This window comes from Sparus aurata, chromosome 16 (genome assembly GCF_900880675.1).
Source record: "Sparus aurata chromosome 16, fSpaAur1.1, whole genome shotgun sequence".
NCBI classification, from domain to species: Eukaryota; Metazoa; Chordata; class Actinopteri; order Spariformes; family Sparidae; genus Sparus; species Sparus aurata.
Window position 1 is genome coordinate 25159382 of NC_044202.1, and position 19978 is coordinate 25179359.

General features: G+C 41.5%; 1 protein-coding gene across 2 annotated transcripts in view; it reads right to left on the reverse strand.

The window, feature by feature from the left end:
- Nucleotides 1–19978, reverse strand: part of alk (ALK receptor tyrosine kinase) — a 352676-nt gene that overhangs the window by 59237 nt on the left and 273461 nt on the right. For both annotated transcript variants that reach the window (XM_030391467.1, XM_030391468.1), the window contains exon 5: nt 14408–14541. In XM_030391467.1, the coding sequence (XP_030247327.1) occupies nt 14408–14541 (134 nt within the window). The remainder of the gene's footprint in view (nt 1–14407; nt 14542–19978) is intronic.

Here is a 19978-nt window from a genome sequence, read left to right on the forward strand (position 1 = left end):
AAGTTATAGTGCAGCGGGGGGCAGAAATGTCACAGCTGTGGCTCACTCGCGGCACACGTCACTCTTTTTTGTCACAGTTGAAAAACCTTAAGGCCCATTAGGAAACTGGCTCAGCCAACTCAATGGATCACAGAGGGGGGGGGGGGGAAAGAGAGAGACAAAAACACATTAGTCAGAGGCCTCCCATAGCCCACTATTGTGGCACGGCCTTAATGGCTGCACAGAGCCACGTTAACACGTCAATGAATAATCCAGCTCTAATTCTTCTAAAAATGTTGTTCATTCAGTGCTAAATGAATGGCCTGTGCACACTTTAAACTACAAACCACAGTCTCACAGTAACGTGACATTCACAGAAGAGCACAGAAGAAGGCACATATATCATTTTTATTCCAATGAGGTGAGGCGGCGGCTTGTTTATTTATGACCAACTGTTTGGGTATAGATGTGGTTTTGCTATGTGTATTGAGTCATGCTCAACACATGCATTATGCATTCGTTGAGCTCAGTGGCTTCCGCTCTGTATAATGTTGACACCGCAAGCAGACCGATTTATCAAGGAAGAAAAAAGTTATCTGGAGTGCGCTGAAACCTTTGGGCAAGGTATGTAAATTCATCGATTTATCTTAGTTTAATGACAGTGGAGTAAAAAGTATCAAAGTGGCGATGTCACTGAACTTTCAGCTCCAGGGGCAGGTAAGTGCAGCCAGACAAGGCCGCTGCACTCCTGGCCTACCGCAGTTCTTAAATCACACTTGTCAGATTGCGAAAACAAGTGGGTCAGTGGGGGATGAATTGCCTGTGGGAGTAAGTGAGTTTTGTTATCCGTGTGCTCAGGGGGTGGCTTTGGCTTTGTGAGGGGAATGATGCATGAGTGGCGAGGAGTAGGAGAGGTGACTGGAGAGGGCACACGGATGCTGATAAATGACCACGCAGACACGCAAACACTCGAAAGGAGTTACTTGTTGGGAACAGCTAAACGGCTAACAATTAGTGTCTCTGTGCCCGGCTGTTAGCATGGCAAAACTGGAAACACTTAGACACTTGACACAGAGAGCTGGGGCCCTGCACAGCATGTTGGCTAGAAAAGGCTGATATGAAGCGCTCGCACTAGCATACCGTAAACAGCCGTGCAAAACAGTTCACTTGAGCTCATTTAGATAAAGTGTGAAGCTATTGTGCCTGATTCACTGCTGACAGCTTGAAAAGGAACATTGTTTCAGGTGCATGTGACAAATGTTCAAAGGTCTAAGAGAAGAAAACAAACCCGGTAGACAAGACACTAAAAGGAACCTCTCATGCGAAACAAAGCGTAGCTATTCAGAGATCAACAAAGACGCTGAATTACAGTCACAAGGAAATAAATGCTGCAGGACAGGTAGCTTTCATAAATTGACACATATGGTCTCCTAACTGACAGACTCCAGTGTCAACTCAGGCGCCCTTGTGTTCGCTTTTTATCACTGCACATTATATTTCTGGTAGAAATACGCAGAAAATAATGATAGCATCTCATTCAGATTACTGCCTCTGAGCTTAGCAACAAATAACTTTCAATCCAAAGTAATGCCAGCTGCATCACTGCTGTTTTCAAGGTCCAAAGGGTTTTAGAGTCAGGTTTGCAGGTCTACAGTGACATCGATTTTCTGTTGCAAAGCTGAAGGAATGGGACGGACAATGAGACAGACAGCCCTCCGTTTATTGTACTTCTCAGCTTCTTGTTGCTTTTGTCTAAATGTCAGGAAGAAGAGAAACGACCCAGAGCCAGCAGTCACATACTGTAATGTCTAGCTTACCAAGATTGATTGTTGACAACATTTAGTGGATAACCGCGACACAAATAAGAAGCAACCTGACAGGATGCAATTAGAACATGTAAATACTGTCAATATCGGCTGTAAAAGCTGGTTCTGCCTGGCGACAGCCAATAGACGAGGCTGCTCACATTAGAGGATGTACATGGATTGGATATTCTACACAATTGCTAGTACATACTGCTATAAATTAGAGTCATGGCTAAAAAATGATTTTGCGTTGGCAATCTGCACACACTGGACAAGCCGCCGCTCTCTTCCTCACATATAGATTGTGTGCCGCCTCACTCACAAACTCCAATCAAACTAGCCACTCTAGGCAGAGCTGATAAACTATAAAACTAATATTTTGTTACTACACCGCCTATTTCTTGACTAAAATGCCTCCAGAAACGCATTTTACCATACTGTTTAGCTATAATAGAGAAGGATCATATCACCATATTGTTTATGTACTGAGAAGTCTGAGGCTGAAAAAACTCAGATCATGTCAAACTTAGCAGTTGTGATCAAATATGAGCTACAGTTTGTTTCATTCTCTTTTTCATCTAACGTAATTTCAACAACATATTTTAGAGTTTAACTGTAATAACACATTGTTTTTTTTACAAGCTGGCACTGAACTGTTTCACAATGGACTCGGAGCCAAATCTGAGCACGAGTGTTTATTGGTTTGGCACAGCGGCAGTGAATCTTGTTGAAGTTTGTCTTCCGTTTGTGCAAAAAGGAATGCTACAGTCCCCCTTCTCTGTTTTCTCTGGTCATGTAGCACCAGGTTCAAAAATATTTGTGTCTTTATACTGAATGGACAGCCTAGTTTGATGAGAGGACAATCTTTACAGTGAAGTTTTATCATTTTTCACCTAATTACCTATAGTAATTATAATTTGTTGTGCACAAGTAGGGACCCATTTTGAAGTTAAACACACTCTCTCCCGTCTGCCAATGTCAGTCGAGCTTATTTTGATGGAGTGCTTTCACTAAAGTTTTGCTTTTAACCTTTCTCTTTAAAAAACTCGTCCTTATCGGCAAAGTTGCCCCAGTTTTTCCAACTTTCATCATCTGCTTCCAAGATGAAAATTGGGGGAATGCTCTACCTTCAAGATCAACAGCAAATCAACCAAGCAAAACAGGTAAGAATTAAATTACAGCCGAAATCACAGCTGATAAAAAGACGAGATGTCGAAAGTTTTGTCCTAAATGTAGTAGTGTCTTGAGTGCTGTCAAGATTATAAAAAAACATACCAGGTAAAATCTGACAGATCTCATAAATGATGCAACTGCTGTTTGAAAGTCGGGGAAAGAGAGTCAGTGTAACGCATATAGAGTGTATAAAGTGGTTGACATTGGAATCTATTAGTGTGGGGGGTTGTCTGGTCATTGAAGCAAACTTAAAATGAGGTATCATGGTTTTTTGTATGTACGGACAGGGGTGGTTCTAGGGGGGGCCAACAGGGGCCAGTGCCCCCGTAACTCTGAGTCTGGACCCCCCTGTGGCCCCCCTGACAGGGAGTCTGTATTAACCCTCTGAGGTCGATTGACGCGCCGGCGCGTCAAAATCATGTGACTAATTTCAGATGAAGTAGCAGCGAGACGGAGCCTCTGTGCGTCTCTGTTCTGACTCTATCTGTTAGAGCAACCTTCAAACTATATGCCAGTTTTTAAATTGTGTTGATAGGCCAAGTAAAACCGGAGTTACGATGTATTATGTACGCCACACTTTTTCACTAGTGTTGCCGTCACGTTTGCTGCGCGTTTGGTGCAGGAAGAGACGGTAAAGAGATCGGGCTTTCCTCACGAACGTGTCCGCAAGCAGGAAGTGCAAGCAAAAAAAACATGTTCCTATTGGTGGAAAAACACACCATATATACTTACATATAACTTTGTAAATTTCAAAAACTTATGCACAGATTTAGCAAATAACAATTTATATTTGCATTATAAGTAATAAAAATGGTTCGTTGAGCATATTTGTGGTTTTCACAGTAAAAAAACTAACTTTTTCCTACTCGGATTTTATGGTTTTTTGTGATTTTAGGTCCATTGTGTTAATACAGTATGTCAAAATGAAAATATAACTGTACAGTCACACATGTGAGGTTGTGGTGAAAAGAATGACACCAAACAAGGCAAGGTTAATTGTTTTTAAGGTGAAATATCATGGTAAAATCAAAAATGGTCAAAAACGGCCAATTATACCCCAGACCCCAGAGGGTTGATAATAAAATGACAGATTTCTTGCAATGATTTTGTTCTGAAGGGAAAGGCAGAAATAACGTGTCTCAGCAGTTTACTACCCAATCAAAATTGCTGAAATTGTAAACACTGCTTTGTCTGAATGAGGGATTTATCCTTTTTTCCGGGTTGTATGTGCCCCCTGACAAAAAAGCCGGCCCCAACCTGGCCCCCCTATTAAAACTGGTCTAGAAACGTCACTGCGTACGGAACTGTGTGGAGTTCCTATTGGCTCCCTTTTTCACACACCACCCTTGATGAAATCGTGTCAACACTTCACATTTTTGCATAACTGCGTCATTTATATCTCGTTTTTGAGATTCCACTGATAGAGACGTCTCACACAGCGGGATATCATGAGATCATGCAAAGCAGATTGTCTCGCCATTTGAATAAAAGTTTTGTTATGGTTTGGTGGACACTGCTTGCACATTTGAATACAGACAGACGCGTTTAAAGTCGAGCTGCAAAAACAGACTGGAATCATGGCGAGGGTAGACTCATATGGCAATTAATATGGCTTTTGTTTTCCCACAGATGAGCGAGCATGTCAATCATACCCTGAAATCCCTCTGTGTGCTCTCTGAAACAAAAAAATGTCTGAAGAATTGCCTGGCTTGTGTGCTTTGTGGGATAGAATAGAACAAAATGCGAGACTACACAAAAAACAGACCTTCACATATTCTATAGAGTCTTTTATACAATACGCCACTAGTTAGGACTCATTTATCATTTTGTTTTCATTCATTACTGTATATTGTCTAATCCAAAATGCCGTAATAGACGACTGTTCTCGGTCGAGAGCGGGAAAATCTCAAGGGGCCCAAGCAAGGGCGATGGCACTTTCTCTGGCCACCACACTGAAGGCAGAATCCGGAGACACTCATTGAGATTTACAGTGGCTGGGATGCTGAAGATGGATGCAGCTGAGTGTCCCACCGGACAGTCGACAGGACAAGAAGTATTCGCTCATGAATTCAATTAACTGCACACCGCCACGCTCGATTGGTCAGAGCTCTGCCCAATCACGATCGCTATCTGTCATGCTCCCTGCTGGAGAGACAGCAGCACACACAAGAGCAGAGCGGGAGGGACCAAAAATGAAAATAGTACCTCCACCGTCTACTCTGCACTGCAGAGATGTGACGTGCTTTTCTGTATGCATTACATTGGTGTAATAAGTTCATGTGATGTTATATCATATTTAGTTGAAAATTAATCTGAATAGTGGCATTGTTTTAGTAACGTCTGACCCGTGTGTACTTAACCATAAACATGTATACCATGTATAAGTACTGTCTTTTCTTGTATGTTTGGTTAATTCATTTTGAGAGAATGTAGAGAAGTGGTTTTGAATCTCCACTACAGTTGGCTTATAGTGGAGCTGTGGGCGCCTTTAAACAAGATGTCATTTTCACATGACTGGCTCACTGACATCAAAGCCATGTGTCTACATAAGCACTTACCTGCGGACTGTAATGTCAAATCTCTTTTTCAACAAGGACCATGTTTTCCCATTATGTAATGATACAGGTCCTTTCAGACCAAACATTTGTCAGAGATTTCCTTCTACAAATCACCTGCAGCTGGTGGAATCAAGGCAACAACAATAAGAGCGTACAGCCATGCTAGCTACTCTTTGAGCCTATACATTTGCAAGGTGGAGCTTGAGCAACATCATTTAATATGTTGACAGTGTCATTGCTAACATGTTGATAAGTATTTGTTTACCAACTTGGCTGGAGGTGTTAGCATGCTAACAATTGCAATTTAACAGTGAAATGTCATTTTATAGGTATTTAGACATGAACCACGGATGATTTTGATCTAGAGGTGGAACTTAATGGATGGACCATACGGATCACCAAAGTCAAAATGACACATCATTGGACCGACTGATAACTGTAAGAAAAACAACAACAACAACAAACAATTATAATGGTACGATTGATACTTTGTAGTGCTGCTCAACACAGGGCATCCTCTTCTTACTTTGCAATTTCTTACAGCTTTATAGTCGTGTTTAAGGAAAGTAAGACCAAGTCTGGACTGGTGGGAAAGGTCCATTGTGCTACCTCTAAGCACACACTGTTTGCTCATTTACTTGAATATAAGTAAGGCATTATCATTTCTTTGTATTTCACTCATGAATCACAAAGTGTCACATGCTGTTTTTTCTCACCTCTCAGACTTCCTGCATGACTGAGCCGACTCATTTATGAGGCGTTATAAGTAAACATTGTTACTGACGGAGTATACAAAGCGCGTTGACATCAAAGCATCCGTCTCCTGGACAGAGTGGTGAGATTGCAGCCTGTTTTTGTTAACACCATGAGCATTATAGCAGTGGGCTTTGATTCAAAAGTCTTGACTTATTCTTGATGTTCCATATTCTTTTGGTTTGTTTCAGTGAAGTTATCAAAATTTGGATCCATTCCAAACAAGAAATCAGCTCACTGCACTACGCTAATTTAAGATTAACACATGAACAACTGCAGATATATAATTAATTTCTTCATCTCAGCGGATGTAATAAGTATGATTTTTTTTTTTCTTTTTTACTGGTCCATGGCCAAAAAAATTACAAGAATAATCGTTTTTCTGAAATCACTGATTCATAGAATACTTCTGCAGGCATTTGGATATGTCCAACATTCTGTTCATAGAATAGTTAGTGAGTCCTCTTTAGGCCTCCTAACAGTGAACATGAAATATATCTCTAACAGGCTTCTGATACAACAAATTCACAGACATTAAAACCAAACTGCAGCTACATCATAATTGCAGTGCACAACACAGTCAAAAAGAAATGGATCGAGTTGACTCACTGGCCTGAAAATCTCATGCCAGCGTTCCACATACAAATGTCCCCCCTACAGAGTAAAATGAGATTTTAGCAATGCTAAATCTAAATGACTGACTTTTCTTCAATGATGCTTAAGTCCATAACATCCAGAAATTTCCGCCTCCCTGCCAGGTCAGGGTTGATTTAGACATCTGTTCCATTTGGCATACGTATGCTGGAAACACTCTACTTGGTGCCCTGGGCCATTTAACACTTGCTCAATATCTTAAAACGAAACTGCCTGTGTAGATTGCCTTGGAAAGGTGCCTGCGACAGAAACCCAGTTTGTGTTGAGGGGATGCTGCTCGCGGAAGGGCCTAAGGCAAGAGATTAGAGGTAGAATGTGATGAAGCTTAGAGCGGCAGATAGGGCTTTTTCTTGGCAGGTTGTGTCTTCAGTTAATTGATGAGCTGTGTTTTTTTGTTTTTTAGTTGTCGCTTTTTTTTTGTCATTGTGCATTCTCTCTGGACTAACAATGAGTGACCTCCAACAAGTTTTCAAGGGACCCCAAAGTATTCTGAGCAACGAACAGAGCCACAGAACCCTCATCACAACAAAAAGAAAAGGAGAAAAAAAAGTCAAACTTGGCAGGTAGATGAATCGCTGAGTGCCTCCTTTTAACTTATCTTAATGTACTTATGAAAATGAGATGCAATAAGTTTCTTGTGATCAAAAATGCCTCTTTTAGTTCTGCTATTCAAATCCTAGCCTGCAGGCAGACAGCGCAATCTACAGTGAAGTTAATAACACGGAAACAAATGCTGGATGAAAATGCAGAAAACATGGCCGACCCAGAGATGGCAATCCTCTAAAGAACTGAGCTCATTTTTGCAGTATATTTGTTTGCATTGTTACATTGCATGCTCAATAAATCATTTAAATGTCTATTAATCTGTGAAATGGACAGTTGATAAAACAATCAACACGTAACTGGATCTTTTCTATTGACCCAAACAATAAGACTCGGCTGTTTTATAATTACAAATTCATTCTAGTGCAGTGAAAGTGGTGCAGTAATTCAGTGTACGTGATCTGTATCTGCTCTGACACTGACCTTGTCGGCATCACTGTTTATAAAATGTTTTCATTAAAATTCTTATGAGAACATGTCACATGTCACACAAAAGCTAACTCCACTTTCACACCAAGAAGGTGCAGACTTTGAATAATTAAATAACACCTCTATTTGAAAGGCACATCGTGAACTGCAACAGAGATGGATCCACCTTTCTGTTTCAGGGAACACTACACGATGTGATTTACTAAAGGCACTCCTGGCTGCCCTTTGACCCCGATTTACTTTAACTTCTGCTACCATGGGAACTTCAAAAAGTGAAGCAGTTGGTGAAGGTGAACCTTCATTCCGTTGATAGAAATAATATTTGATATGCAAATGTTGAACAAACATTTGATCAGACTCAGTGACTAGCCGTCATCTAAAAGGGGTGAGCAGATGGTACACGGGGAATAGAGGTCTCTTTTTAGACCTCTCTTTATCATCATCTTACAATTTAATCAATTGATGGTGTGAACAAAACACAGACATCATGCTGTGTATGCCTGCATGTTTTCTCTTACCTATGAAGCATTTTTGAATTTAAGTTATTTGACAGGAAAACACAATCTTCACCATTTAAAGTACTTGTAAGAATAATACATGAGAGCTTCAAGAGCTTCTACATGCTGCTGCACACATAATCAGCCATACTGCTCAATCCAGCAGGTCTTTCAGAGCATTCGAATCCAATGAACACTTAATAACAATGTGCAAACAGTTACATAGCAGCACACACCGGCTCTGTTTGCAGTAACTTGACTTCAGCACCAAGTAGAGCGCTCGTAACAGATCGGACCACATTCCCTCACTAATCAGTAAACAGTTCAATACCAGCTCTGTGTGGTCAGTGGCAAAACAGTGTATAGCTTCCACTGTATAATTTGTCCGTGAAAGACAGAAGAGATCGGCTTTACCGCAGAATCGTGCTCCATGCTTTCAGACAAGAACAGTTTACCGACCACAAACCGGCAGTAAAGACAGCAAACAACAGTTTCAAATCCAAGAGATTTTAGGTGAATCCTCATCTTTACAGTAAAGTTGAGTCCGATTCGTCGTACCCAATGTGGGAATAGCAGCATACATAGCTCTCACACTATAACAGCTCTGCAACATTCCATAGACAGTACATCTAAACAAAAAAAATCCAAAATCTTAAAAACCCATTGATCATGAGAGGAAAAGAAACTTAGCTTCTTTTCCTGATTTTAATATGGAAAATATAACTGCCAAGTGCTGTGTGTTAGTAAAACCTTCACTATGTTTTGAGTGTTACATTCCAAATGTGACTTTCTCGCACAAACCTAAACAGTAAGAAACATGAAAAGATATGTATTTTAATATTAATTGGGAAAAAAGCAGATATGATACAATTTCAACTCCATTTGGAGCTGTGGACTGAACGCATAGTTGCCTGGTGCAACTTAGACATGAAAGCTTTGAGTGTCTTAAGCCAGAGGCCTCTAAGACTAAATGGTAATATTAATTAGAGCAGAAGTTTACTTTATAAGTTTGATCATGAAACCTAAAGCTTTACAAGTAGAATGTCATTAATAGGACTGACTCAGCATGATATAAATCCTGTACAGACATCAGAAGATCTATGTGCAGATGTGTTTTTGTGTGGCAGAGGAAAATCACACCTTGGTGCTCAAAATGCTTGAATTATTTTGCACACCTGCGCGACATTATTCAGTCTGCACACGTGCGCATCTGTGGATTGATGAGCGCAGGTGGAGCTGATGAGTCTTTATAAGACTGATGGGATACAGTGAAATCAGTTACGTTCTATCACTCATCCTTATGGGCCACTGTGTCGCTGTATGACATCCCTCAACCCTGATACATTTTCTGCAATTTTGACACTCTTTTGATCTCAGAAACACACTCTCACACTGTTGTGACAGTATGGGGTTTTTTATTTTTGAGTATATATATTTATTATCTGCCTGTGCTTGTTACCCAATAACAAAAACTCCAGGGATGAGTTTATTTCATTCCAGCAGTCAAAGTGAAATTGAAAACTCAATTAAAGGCTTATGCTGGAGATGTTCTGCACGTTTAAAGGCAAGCGTCAGTACCCTGCTATGATACTGAATGGATTTTTTTCCTCCACAAAAACCCCATCACCCATCCATCCACAATTCTAACACTATGTCCACTCCACCAGCTTTCTCCAAACCCATTTCCCTCATTGCCTCCACAGGGCCGGGTGTGATTGATGGGCCTGGGGACACCCTCACGCTGCAGTGTACCTAATCGCAAAGCATAGACTCGCCGTAACGCTCCATTAAGGGCCTGCAGCAGCAAGGTGTAATGGTTAGGGAAATGGGCCGGGGAAGGGAAGGTCACTGGTTCAAATTCCCACGGGGCTCACCGCTGCCTTGTCTCAGCTACACGGCCGATTGGAAAAATGAATTGTGACAGTTTGCAGGGTAATACATGTGCACAAATATGAACACGCTCTTCAGTGGACAAACATTGTTATAAGTGCGAAGGCAAACGTGACCTGGCTTGCCGTAGTACTATGACAGAGGCAAAGTCAAATCTGCTATTGACACAATCTGGTAATGAGCTTGTCTGTCATCACAGTTGGCTCTGTTTACTTCTAGGATGAGAGACTGTAGGAGGTTAAGAGTGCCATTGACAGGCTTGCTGGCTTGAATAATTACGTCCTCTGCACAGCTATGCCATGACCATCAGAGAAATGCTAGCAGAAGGCGGGATTCTAACTTCCTGTCAGGATGAGGATGAGCTCCAGAGATAGGCATATAGCCACACAAGTCACTTTAGGGGGAACAAATTGGATTGCTTGTTGGCCCTGTGACTGATGAGTTAATTAAAGTGGAAGGGTATGGAGAAAGAAGTCAGACACCGCTCCATTTATTTATCCTGTATTGACTATATCTCCTTGCACTTCACTGGCTTGAGTAATCGCTGCCTTTCCGCTCAGGAAAACAACTAAGAGGGAGGAAGTGGACATTGTTAAATTTCAAATTCAGATTCAAAAGATCACACGGAGAGCTGCTACATTTATGAATGTTTAGATGAATTCACGAATCATCTGACAGTAAGTGGGGAATATTATGACTCTGACTGTTAATATTATAACTCTAGCAGGTGTGCTCAAAAGACTAAAAGTACAAGAGGTTGAAAATAAAACTGATCATTAGCATGTTTTTTTTTTTTATCTCATTGACTTGAGAATGAATGAATCATGCTTTCCTCCAAGTCTGCAGGAAACGGTTATGAAACCATGTTATAAAGAAATAATGAACACTATGTGCCCACAGACTTCCACCATAGAGACCAACATTTGACACAAATTAAAAAAAAACAAAACAAGTTTGGATCAGGCTTTGCACTACTCACCCCAAAACGGCTTACAATGCAGGTCATTAATAGCAATAATTAGCTACTTTTGAGTGCAGGGGCCTAAAACAAAAAAAAAAGAAAAAGCAAGCAGCTATCTTTGCCAGGGACTGTATGTGAGAGGCTTAATCAAGCACCCTGGCTTCATGTTCTGTGCTAGGTGGGAAGGAAGGTAATTCGAGCCCAGGTTTGTGACAGGTGCTGGAGGGGAAAGTGGGGGAGGTTGAGAACACCACAAAATGCGGCCAGGCCACATGATGAGCGTGCCGAGACGGATTAGGGCTTAGTTTGGGAGTGGGATGTGTGTAGTAGGTGTTGTGCTGTGGACCCAGGTGGTGCCTGCGGAGGGAACGTCTGCATGCTTTGTCTCTTTACTGGCCACAGCTTACGTGCGCCGTGGCAAGAGGAACACGGTGAACCCAGAGCCGAGAACAATTAGACACTGTTCAGCCGCGGCTGGATTTGCATGAACAAATCATGGACGGGTAGTCAAAGAATCAAGGGAGAACCACTGATACCTCAGTGGGATGCATATTGATTTGTTTGAGAATTAATTCAAATCAGAAAGGTTCAGAGTCATGAGGGCCAACTGGTGAAGTGACTGATTCTCTCAGTTCTCACTTCAAGAAGTACCAAACATCAGGATAGTCAGGGTCACCGCAGGCATTAAAGTTAGGCATACACTGATCAGGTTAAGGATAATAAATATGAACTTGGTTTGCATGTGAGCTCTATTTCAGTTTCTCTTCCTCTTCTTGTCTTTGTCATTATCTCCTTCTTCCTCTTTGTCTCTCTGTCACTCACACATGCATTTACATATTTGATGATCCAGATAATGTAATGAGGGAGTCAGGTGTTGCCAGTGTGTTATCAGGCTGCCAGTGCCAGCCAGCTGTGAGAAGCTCAGCTGCACCAAATGATGAATTGTTCCCTGTGACTAACTGCTCTGACCTGACCTCAAGTCCAAACAGCCCGTTTGAACCGAATTTGGGGGAATTAGAGCTCAACAAATCTTTCCTGTAGAACGATGTTACTCATTCATCCGGAGTTAAATATTGACGGAGCATAAAAGATATTTCTTTGTTGCAGAGCTCAGAGAGACTCTGCCTCTATAAAAGTGGAGGAGATTAAATTTGCTGGATTGTGAGCATCTCTCTGAATTCACAAAAAGGCCTTGGGGAATGATCACCTTTTTTAAGATGCTTTGTACGTTTCCGTACAAAGCCCACTTGAATAGCTTCTGGTGTGTAGCATAACAAGAACTGGACTGAAGTGGATGTTGTGGACAATGCTGCTCCATCTGTCGGCCAAGTGTTCCATCCAAAACCTCTGGCCAATAAAATCAGGGCAACTCAAGTTAATTACAATTGTAAGGTAGAGGAGAAATTGCTCGCATGATGAAATATACCTAGGTGGCCACTGAGAGGAAGAGGAGGGAGGAAAAGAAACTAAGCCAACCTTTACTAGTCGATTCATTTTTTAAAACGACCACAATTAATAAATGATGACTAATTAGAACAGGGTGTGGATTGCCATAGCAGTACTCATAAGTCTAAAAATTTGGCATCTCTGGTTTTGTTGGTTTGGTTTTTTGGACCAGGGCAGCTTTTGCATTATTAAAGACAGGTTTTATAGTTCACGCAGCATTTTTTAGTGTAGCATAGACACAACACAGTACAGTTCAGTACAGTATCCCCTGCGGCCTAATACCACTTGTGGACAGATTTACAGCTAATTATGGGATTTAAAATTTAAGCGGAAGGTTTGATGGTATATTGTTTGAACCACTGTTATGCTGCTGTCTCAGCCAGGGCTCCGTTAAAGAGAGATTTTGTAACCTCAGTGGGACCACACTAATTAAATAAAGTATATTAATGATAAAAAGTGCCTCTAAAGAGCATTTCTAGTGCAACAATAAATCAGACACAAATTGCCAACTAGGAAGCCTCTCTCATGTTTTACACCGGAAAATCAGCACCTTTACTGAATATCTGAAGAACATGTGTGAAAAAGGCAAGATATATACAATTAACAAAGTTCATGTAGATATGTGAATAAACAGGGAAGTGTGCTATGATTGAATGAGCCTAATTGTGCTAGAATAATACATCATTGAAAATCTAGTTGCAGAAAAAACAACGCATTAGCAGCATTATATAAAGGCAGTGAGCTCTTTTGAACACTGCTGCCAGATTTCATTTAGTCCATGATAAGCAGCTCCTGGGGGAGCACTACTTCTGGTCATCCTGTGCTTTTTGATTCATTTTTGTGTGAGCAGACTCTAACATGGTCTGGTAAACAAGTTGGGTAATTTTTGTAAAGCCATGCCTATTTTCCACATGTTGCAGCCCAAAGGATAACATGTATTAAATTGTGCAGATACATTCATACACAAAAAGTTGAATCAAATGTTGCCTTCTTGGCCTGAAAGTCAGGTCCTCCTGCCTACCACACATCTGTCTGTGAGAGGAAATAAGGATTTCATACATATTTCCTCAGTAATGCACACTTGAAACGTTTAAGCAAGAGTTGCTGTGCTTCTGCGTGTAGCTCAGAGGAAATTGAATCAGTTTTATTAATCCAATTTCAGGAGCTTTCGAGGTTGACAGAGAAGGATATTATTTGAGTCTCCAGCAGTCTAGGCATTTCATTGCACAACATGGTGTAATGAAGTTAAAAATCACAGAATGTAGCTGTGCAATTTCCAGTTTGACATGTTTGTGCTGCTTCGGGGAACTTGGCCACTCTGCAGACATGTGAGACACATTTAGTCCCGACATATATTACGCAAACCGTGACAGGAAACACAGAGAGAACAACTGTAAACACAAGAACGATCCCAGGACGTTTACCAGGCTGTTTGGACAACGTAATATTTGATCTTTTGCCCTAACTAATATTGTTCATTGTAAGTTAATTTAAAAAACTGTTCACACATTGATTGATCGTTAAGTCTTTTTCATTTTTCCCAATTCATACAAAAAACAAACAAACAAAAATGTGCCATTTGCACACAAATAAACGGAGAGACATCACCATTACCCTACAATCTTCTCCGAGAGGAATTACATGGCACTGCCAACTTACCCATGGTGCAATTGGTGGTGAAGTGGGGCTCAATGGTGGCTGTGTCATCCTTTGGAATCCGTTGATCGTAGCTGGCCGACACCCGAAAAGGTGATCCTCCATTGGTCCCCAGGGTGAGGTGGACCACTGCCCAGCTGCCGAGAAGAGAAAGCAGGAGCAGTGTCAGTGTGAGGAGCAGACACCATGGCTGACAGAAAAAAACGCATCCACGGCGGGGGTCGGGGGTGAGGGTGGCTCGGGCCTGCTCTGCCTGAGCTCCCAAAGCCTCGGAGGAGGGACTGTCCAGGGCTTCAGCAGAAGCCGACATTGGGATTTCCTCATCCCCTTCCATTTTGGGAGACTCCCTTTCTTCCTTTGTCTGTTGATGCATGCCCCCCCTTTGAGCCCAGCCTAGACTTCTGGGTCTAGTGGAGGGTTTGCTGTGGCCAAGTGTGAGGAGGTGCCTTGCTTAAGCGCTTATCGCTGGTTTGGAGTCAGACTAGAATCTGAAGCCGCTATTACAGCAGGCGTGTGGTTGAGGGACAACAACACACTCGGGTCAAGTTCTTGTGTGCTATCGAGCTGCAGTCCTGCGCTGAATGCCGTCCTCCCTCAGCTAGCGGCTGGCTTTGTGTAGTTCAACTGTCCCTAATTTTATTAAGCAAATTGTGCTGATTTGTCTTTGGCTCGGAGCTCATCAACAATCTCTCCCTCTCTCTCTCTCTCTCTCGTTCACTCTCTTCCCACTCTCCCCTCCCCTTCTCTCCTGCCCATCCCTTCATTCTAACGCACAAGCTTATACACCACATGTAGTGAATTCATTGTAAAATACTTACTGCCCTGATGAGAAAGAAAATTGTATGAATGCAATACCTTGCACACGAACACACACACACACACACCACCGGCACACAACAACAACACTGATTGCAGAAAACACAGACACACTCACACACAGACACAGACACACACACACACACACACACCTGATACCACACTGTGCAAGCCTCAACAACAACCTTTGTCTGGACACTTTACTGCCACTTTGCACCAGTGTTTTTATCAACAGTGTCAAGGCACAGCATATTTTGACAATTTGACAGTTACTGAACATCACGATTCTCCCGCTCTTTATTACTTTTACCATCTTTGCTGGAATAACTATAAATGAGACAAACCACATGGATTACTTAGCCCTTCTAATTGGCGTTGAATCGGTAAAAGGAAAAAAAGAATCTTCATTTTTCATATTTCTGTCATCAACTGGCAGAAATATTAGCCTGTTTTAGATCATTGTTTCGTTTTTACATTTACTGCATGACACAGTCTTACTGCTCGTATTAATCATGCTTCCTGCAGCTGATTTCAGGGAAAATAAAATGAAATAAAATAAAATAAAACCACTGCACTGTACCTGCCTGACACCAAACATAGGACAAAGTTAGCAAAACTGTAGTAAGGAGTGTGAATATTGGCCTCAAACCTGACTCCAGTGGAAAGACAATGTTGCCTAGGGTCTTCTGGATAAGCACACATTTTTTTTTCCCTCCCCCTAGCGGACAAACATCAAATAATCCATTCCTTAAGGTTCTTCGTGTAGGTACATCTTGTTATATGAGTTTTTAGATGTTTTCCAATGAGCACACTCAGGTGGTTTTCTTGTTAAACACATCGCTTTAATCACCTGATGTTGTAGTAGGTTGTTTTGTCCTCTGAGTGTTTCACATTGACTTCAAGGCTTCTTTTTTTCCTCCAAGGAGTGACATCATATTAAGAAAACTAAATTGGAACAATTTCACAAATTTTGAAAGTGATCCCAGACACAGACCACTGATGATGTTATTCTTACAGATCTCAGTAGGTGTCTACCTTTGTAGTACGACAAGTGTCATGGGAATTAGCAAACTGACAACTGTGTTTATTTTGGGTTTTGTTGTGCTTTGTTTGGGTAGATTTGTCCTAGTATCAGTAGAGCAAACATAAATGTACACACACACACACACACAACCCCCCACTACACAAACAGACTCTGAGCTTTTCTGATTTCCCCAATGTCTATGCTCTGACTCAACAGGCTTTGCATTACTACCTTTACCTTTATTATGTGTTCTTCTCTTTGTTTTCTTTAAATGCTGTGTTGCCCTTCCTCTATCCTCCCTCCTTTTATTGCTCCCACCTCTTTCAAGTCCCTTTTCACCAGACCCGCCTCACTCCCACCAAGACAGAGCTCAGCGTGGAGGCAAGGTGTTGACCAGATGGGAAGTGATGTTATAGCACCACAAAAGAGCAGCTTTGCCGTGTGGGACCTGCTTCCTGCCATATCCTGTAAGAGAGAGGAAACGAAGCCCCAGATAAGGGCCGCCACTGTCTGCTTGATAACCTTGAAATGATTTGCTGACTCAGTCATATACATAGGGTGTTGCTGACTTCTCCACCAGCTAGGGCAAAATGAAGAAATGGCCTTCCTGCTGAATGAGTTCTCAGCCTGAGGATGATGGTGTTGTAGTGCATAAGATAAACGCAATCACCTGCACTAGAACAGCATGCACTCTTCAATCCCAGACAAGCTGTTAGGAAAGTGCTCCGTATTCAAATATGAAATGCACAACGCATCAGCCAAATCTTTCAACAGAGGTGTAAGCAAAGGAACTTGTGCTTGGAACTGAATATGTTCAATATACCGATAATGAAATGGACAGAGCTGTAGGGCATCCAATCTAAAGTGATCAATGTAAACTTGATCTCATCTTATCTACTCACAGCGTAAAATCGTACACAAGTCTACTGAATTATTTTTATGTCTTATCACGCTATGTCTGCGCTGGCGCTCGCAGTACTGATTAACTGAGCAGCCGAACAGAACAGAGCTGCCAGAACACATCACTCAAACACTTAAACCTAATCAACAGTATACTATGCAAGGCACAGTAGTCCTATAAATAAATAAATAAAGGGAAAATGAATGATTAAGACTCCTCTGCGAGAATTAGATATACATGACTAATCCAAATGCGGATGCTAATAATTCTCATTAAGGTCCTTTGTGTCCTAATGGCCCGTTGGTTATTTAAAATCACCTGACCTTTGTTCAGACTGCTGTTTGGTGAAAGCCTCTCCCGTGATGAGGACGTTTTTTCTTTTTTCCCCCCTCTGTAACAAAACAGAACGGCTCAAGCCAACTAATCTTCGCTGCCAATTGACAATTCTCCTTTCATAATGCTATTCATTTATGCTCCCTTAGTGCTCTGCTCTGGCTAATGTAGCTCTTTTAATTTTCATTTGGTTTGTGTGTGTGTGCGTGTCTGGCCGTTTGTGTGTGTGTGTGTGTGTGTGTTTGTGTTTGTTTGTTACTGAGGATGTAGGATGCTTATGTCCTAACCACATTAAGAGTTATTTTTCTTGTGGGTTCTGGTTTGCATTAGCCATGACTCTCATCCATCAGGACAAACAATACGTGAAGAAGTGTGCTGTGGATTCTTTTGAAAGAGGTAATGTTTCAACTAATGCTGTCGGGCCTGGTTGGACACGCGGCCAGAGTGCCAGACATTACCCCTGTTCTTTGCACTTACGTTATGTTGTACGTGTTGTTGTGCTTCCAAGATGATGTCTTACAAGCTTTCTCTCCATCACATCCTCAGGTGAGCACCAATGTATTAGAATGAGGCGCACAAGGTTTTGTTCAGGTTTAGAAAAAGAACAGATCTGATTGAAGGCCCTCGAAAGTGTGGTGGTGCAGTTGTGAGCCAATGCTGTTTCAAAACATTTGAGGAAATGATTCAATGGTGACTCCTTATTTCGCTTTGACTCGTCTGAGCTGCTGAGCATAAATTACAGTCATTCAGAGAACAACAGCCAACCTTCGTGCATTTTCCTCTAGTATACAGCAAGGCTTCAAATACAAACGTTAAATGAAGGCACATTTTTACTTGAGAAAAAGCATTGATCGTCTTAAACCTGCAAGACTGGCTTTTCCTTGAGAATTTACAGTCTATTTTCCAGAGCTGGGGGTGTTATAATACCAGGGCCTATTTTAATAGGCTCAGCAGGGTGAGGAGGGATGTGAGGTTAAGACAGGAACAGGAGTTTTAAGATGCATCTGAGGGTTTATAGTACATTTTCAACATACCACCTGAGATATATTGTCAAGGCTCTGCACACAGATGGTATACCAGCACTAGTGATTTCACTTATTTTGGCTAATTTATCTTATTTCAGGTCTGTGTGGATGTGCAGGGACTGTTTGATTGACATGTCCCTGACTTCGCCGTTTGCCTAGTTCAACCTGTTGGGGTGGGGCTTATCATACAGCATCTCAATTATTCTTGTAGATATAACCAATAGTGACTTTATATAACACCCCAGCAAAGCTCTGTTTACTGTCAGCCTCCGCGTCCTGAATACATTTTGCGTTCATAAAAAACATGGAAAACAAAAACGACACGGAGGATATCACACAAGTGCCTTCTTTGTGCGTTCACTGGCGCGCTTCGGTTATTGCCATCACATGTTGTTTGGGTAGTTTAGGTTTCATCACAGTCCAGAGGTCCAGGAACAATTACAGATGGCAAATTGAATCAGAGGATGATTACTAAGAAAAAAGGAAAAGGAAACAGAAGCTTTAAGCTAAATTTGGCCTTAAAGGGGCCCTGTGGCACATAAAGCACATTTAGGAAAGGAGCTAGTCCTGCAGTCTGCACAACAGGCAGCAGTTAGCCAAAGGTTACTGCAACGTTGGGTTGGGGTTTTCCTTGAATTACTGATGTTTCTGTTTACAAGGCTGTTTGCCACGACTCATAAACTTATCTCGGTGCAACTTGATTAAGTTCCAAATCACACAAGACAGCTATTTTCCAGGGGATTCACGCTGAATGTCTGTATTTTCACAATGCTCCACAAAAGCGATACATAAATGATTGAAAACAGATATTAGACATGATCTATTAGTCAAAATCAAAACACATTTTCTGGAATGTCAAAGCTAATCATTCTGATTATCTAATACTGTAAATAAACTTGTTATTGAATCTGTTTTGGGTCACACAGCTGAAGGGAGTACAAGAAATAGTATAAAGTCTCCTTTTCTCATCCAGTTGGCCCTCTGCAAATTACAACCTAGACGTTATGATGAAATACTTAATATGTAATGTGTAAGCAACTATACTTCAGGGTATTGACAAAGCCATTTAAGTCACATCCTCAGGTCTGAGGTTTTCAATCATTCCCAAGCCCAAGTAACCTGTTGAATGCATCTGCAGTAAAACTAAAGGAAAAAGAGGGAAGAAATAGAAGCTGCTTTACATGGTAATGGAATTTTTACCCCCAAGAGACATCGCCATAGGCTACTATGATGCCGGCTGCATTAAATCGTACTGAGTTTTTTTTTTATAAGGGAAAGATGAAATTGATTGAAAATGATGCTGTGTATGTCGAGGTATGAATAGCAGCAGAAGGGGTTAAGGGCTAAGAATATGGGCGGTTCTGACGTGATTGCTGCTGGATCAGGATCTCTACTTAAGCTGCATTGATTTTGACTGTCAAATGGCGTAGCGCACAACAGGCGTAAGCCAATATGTCAAGAGAAGTGCAGATTAG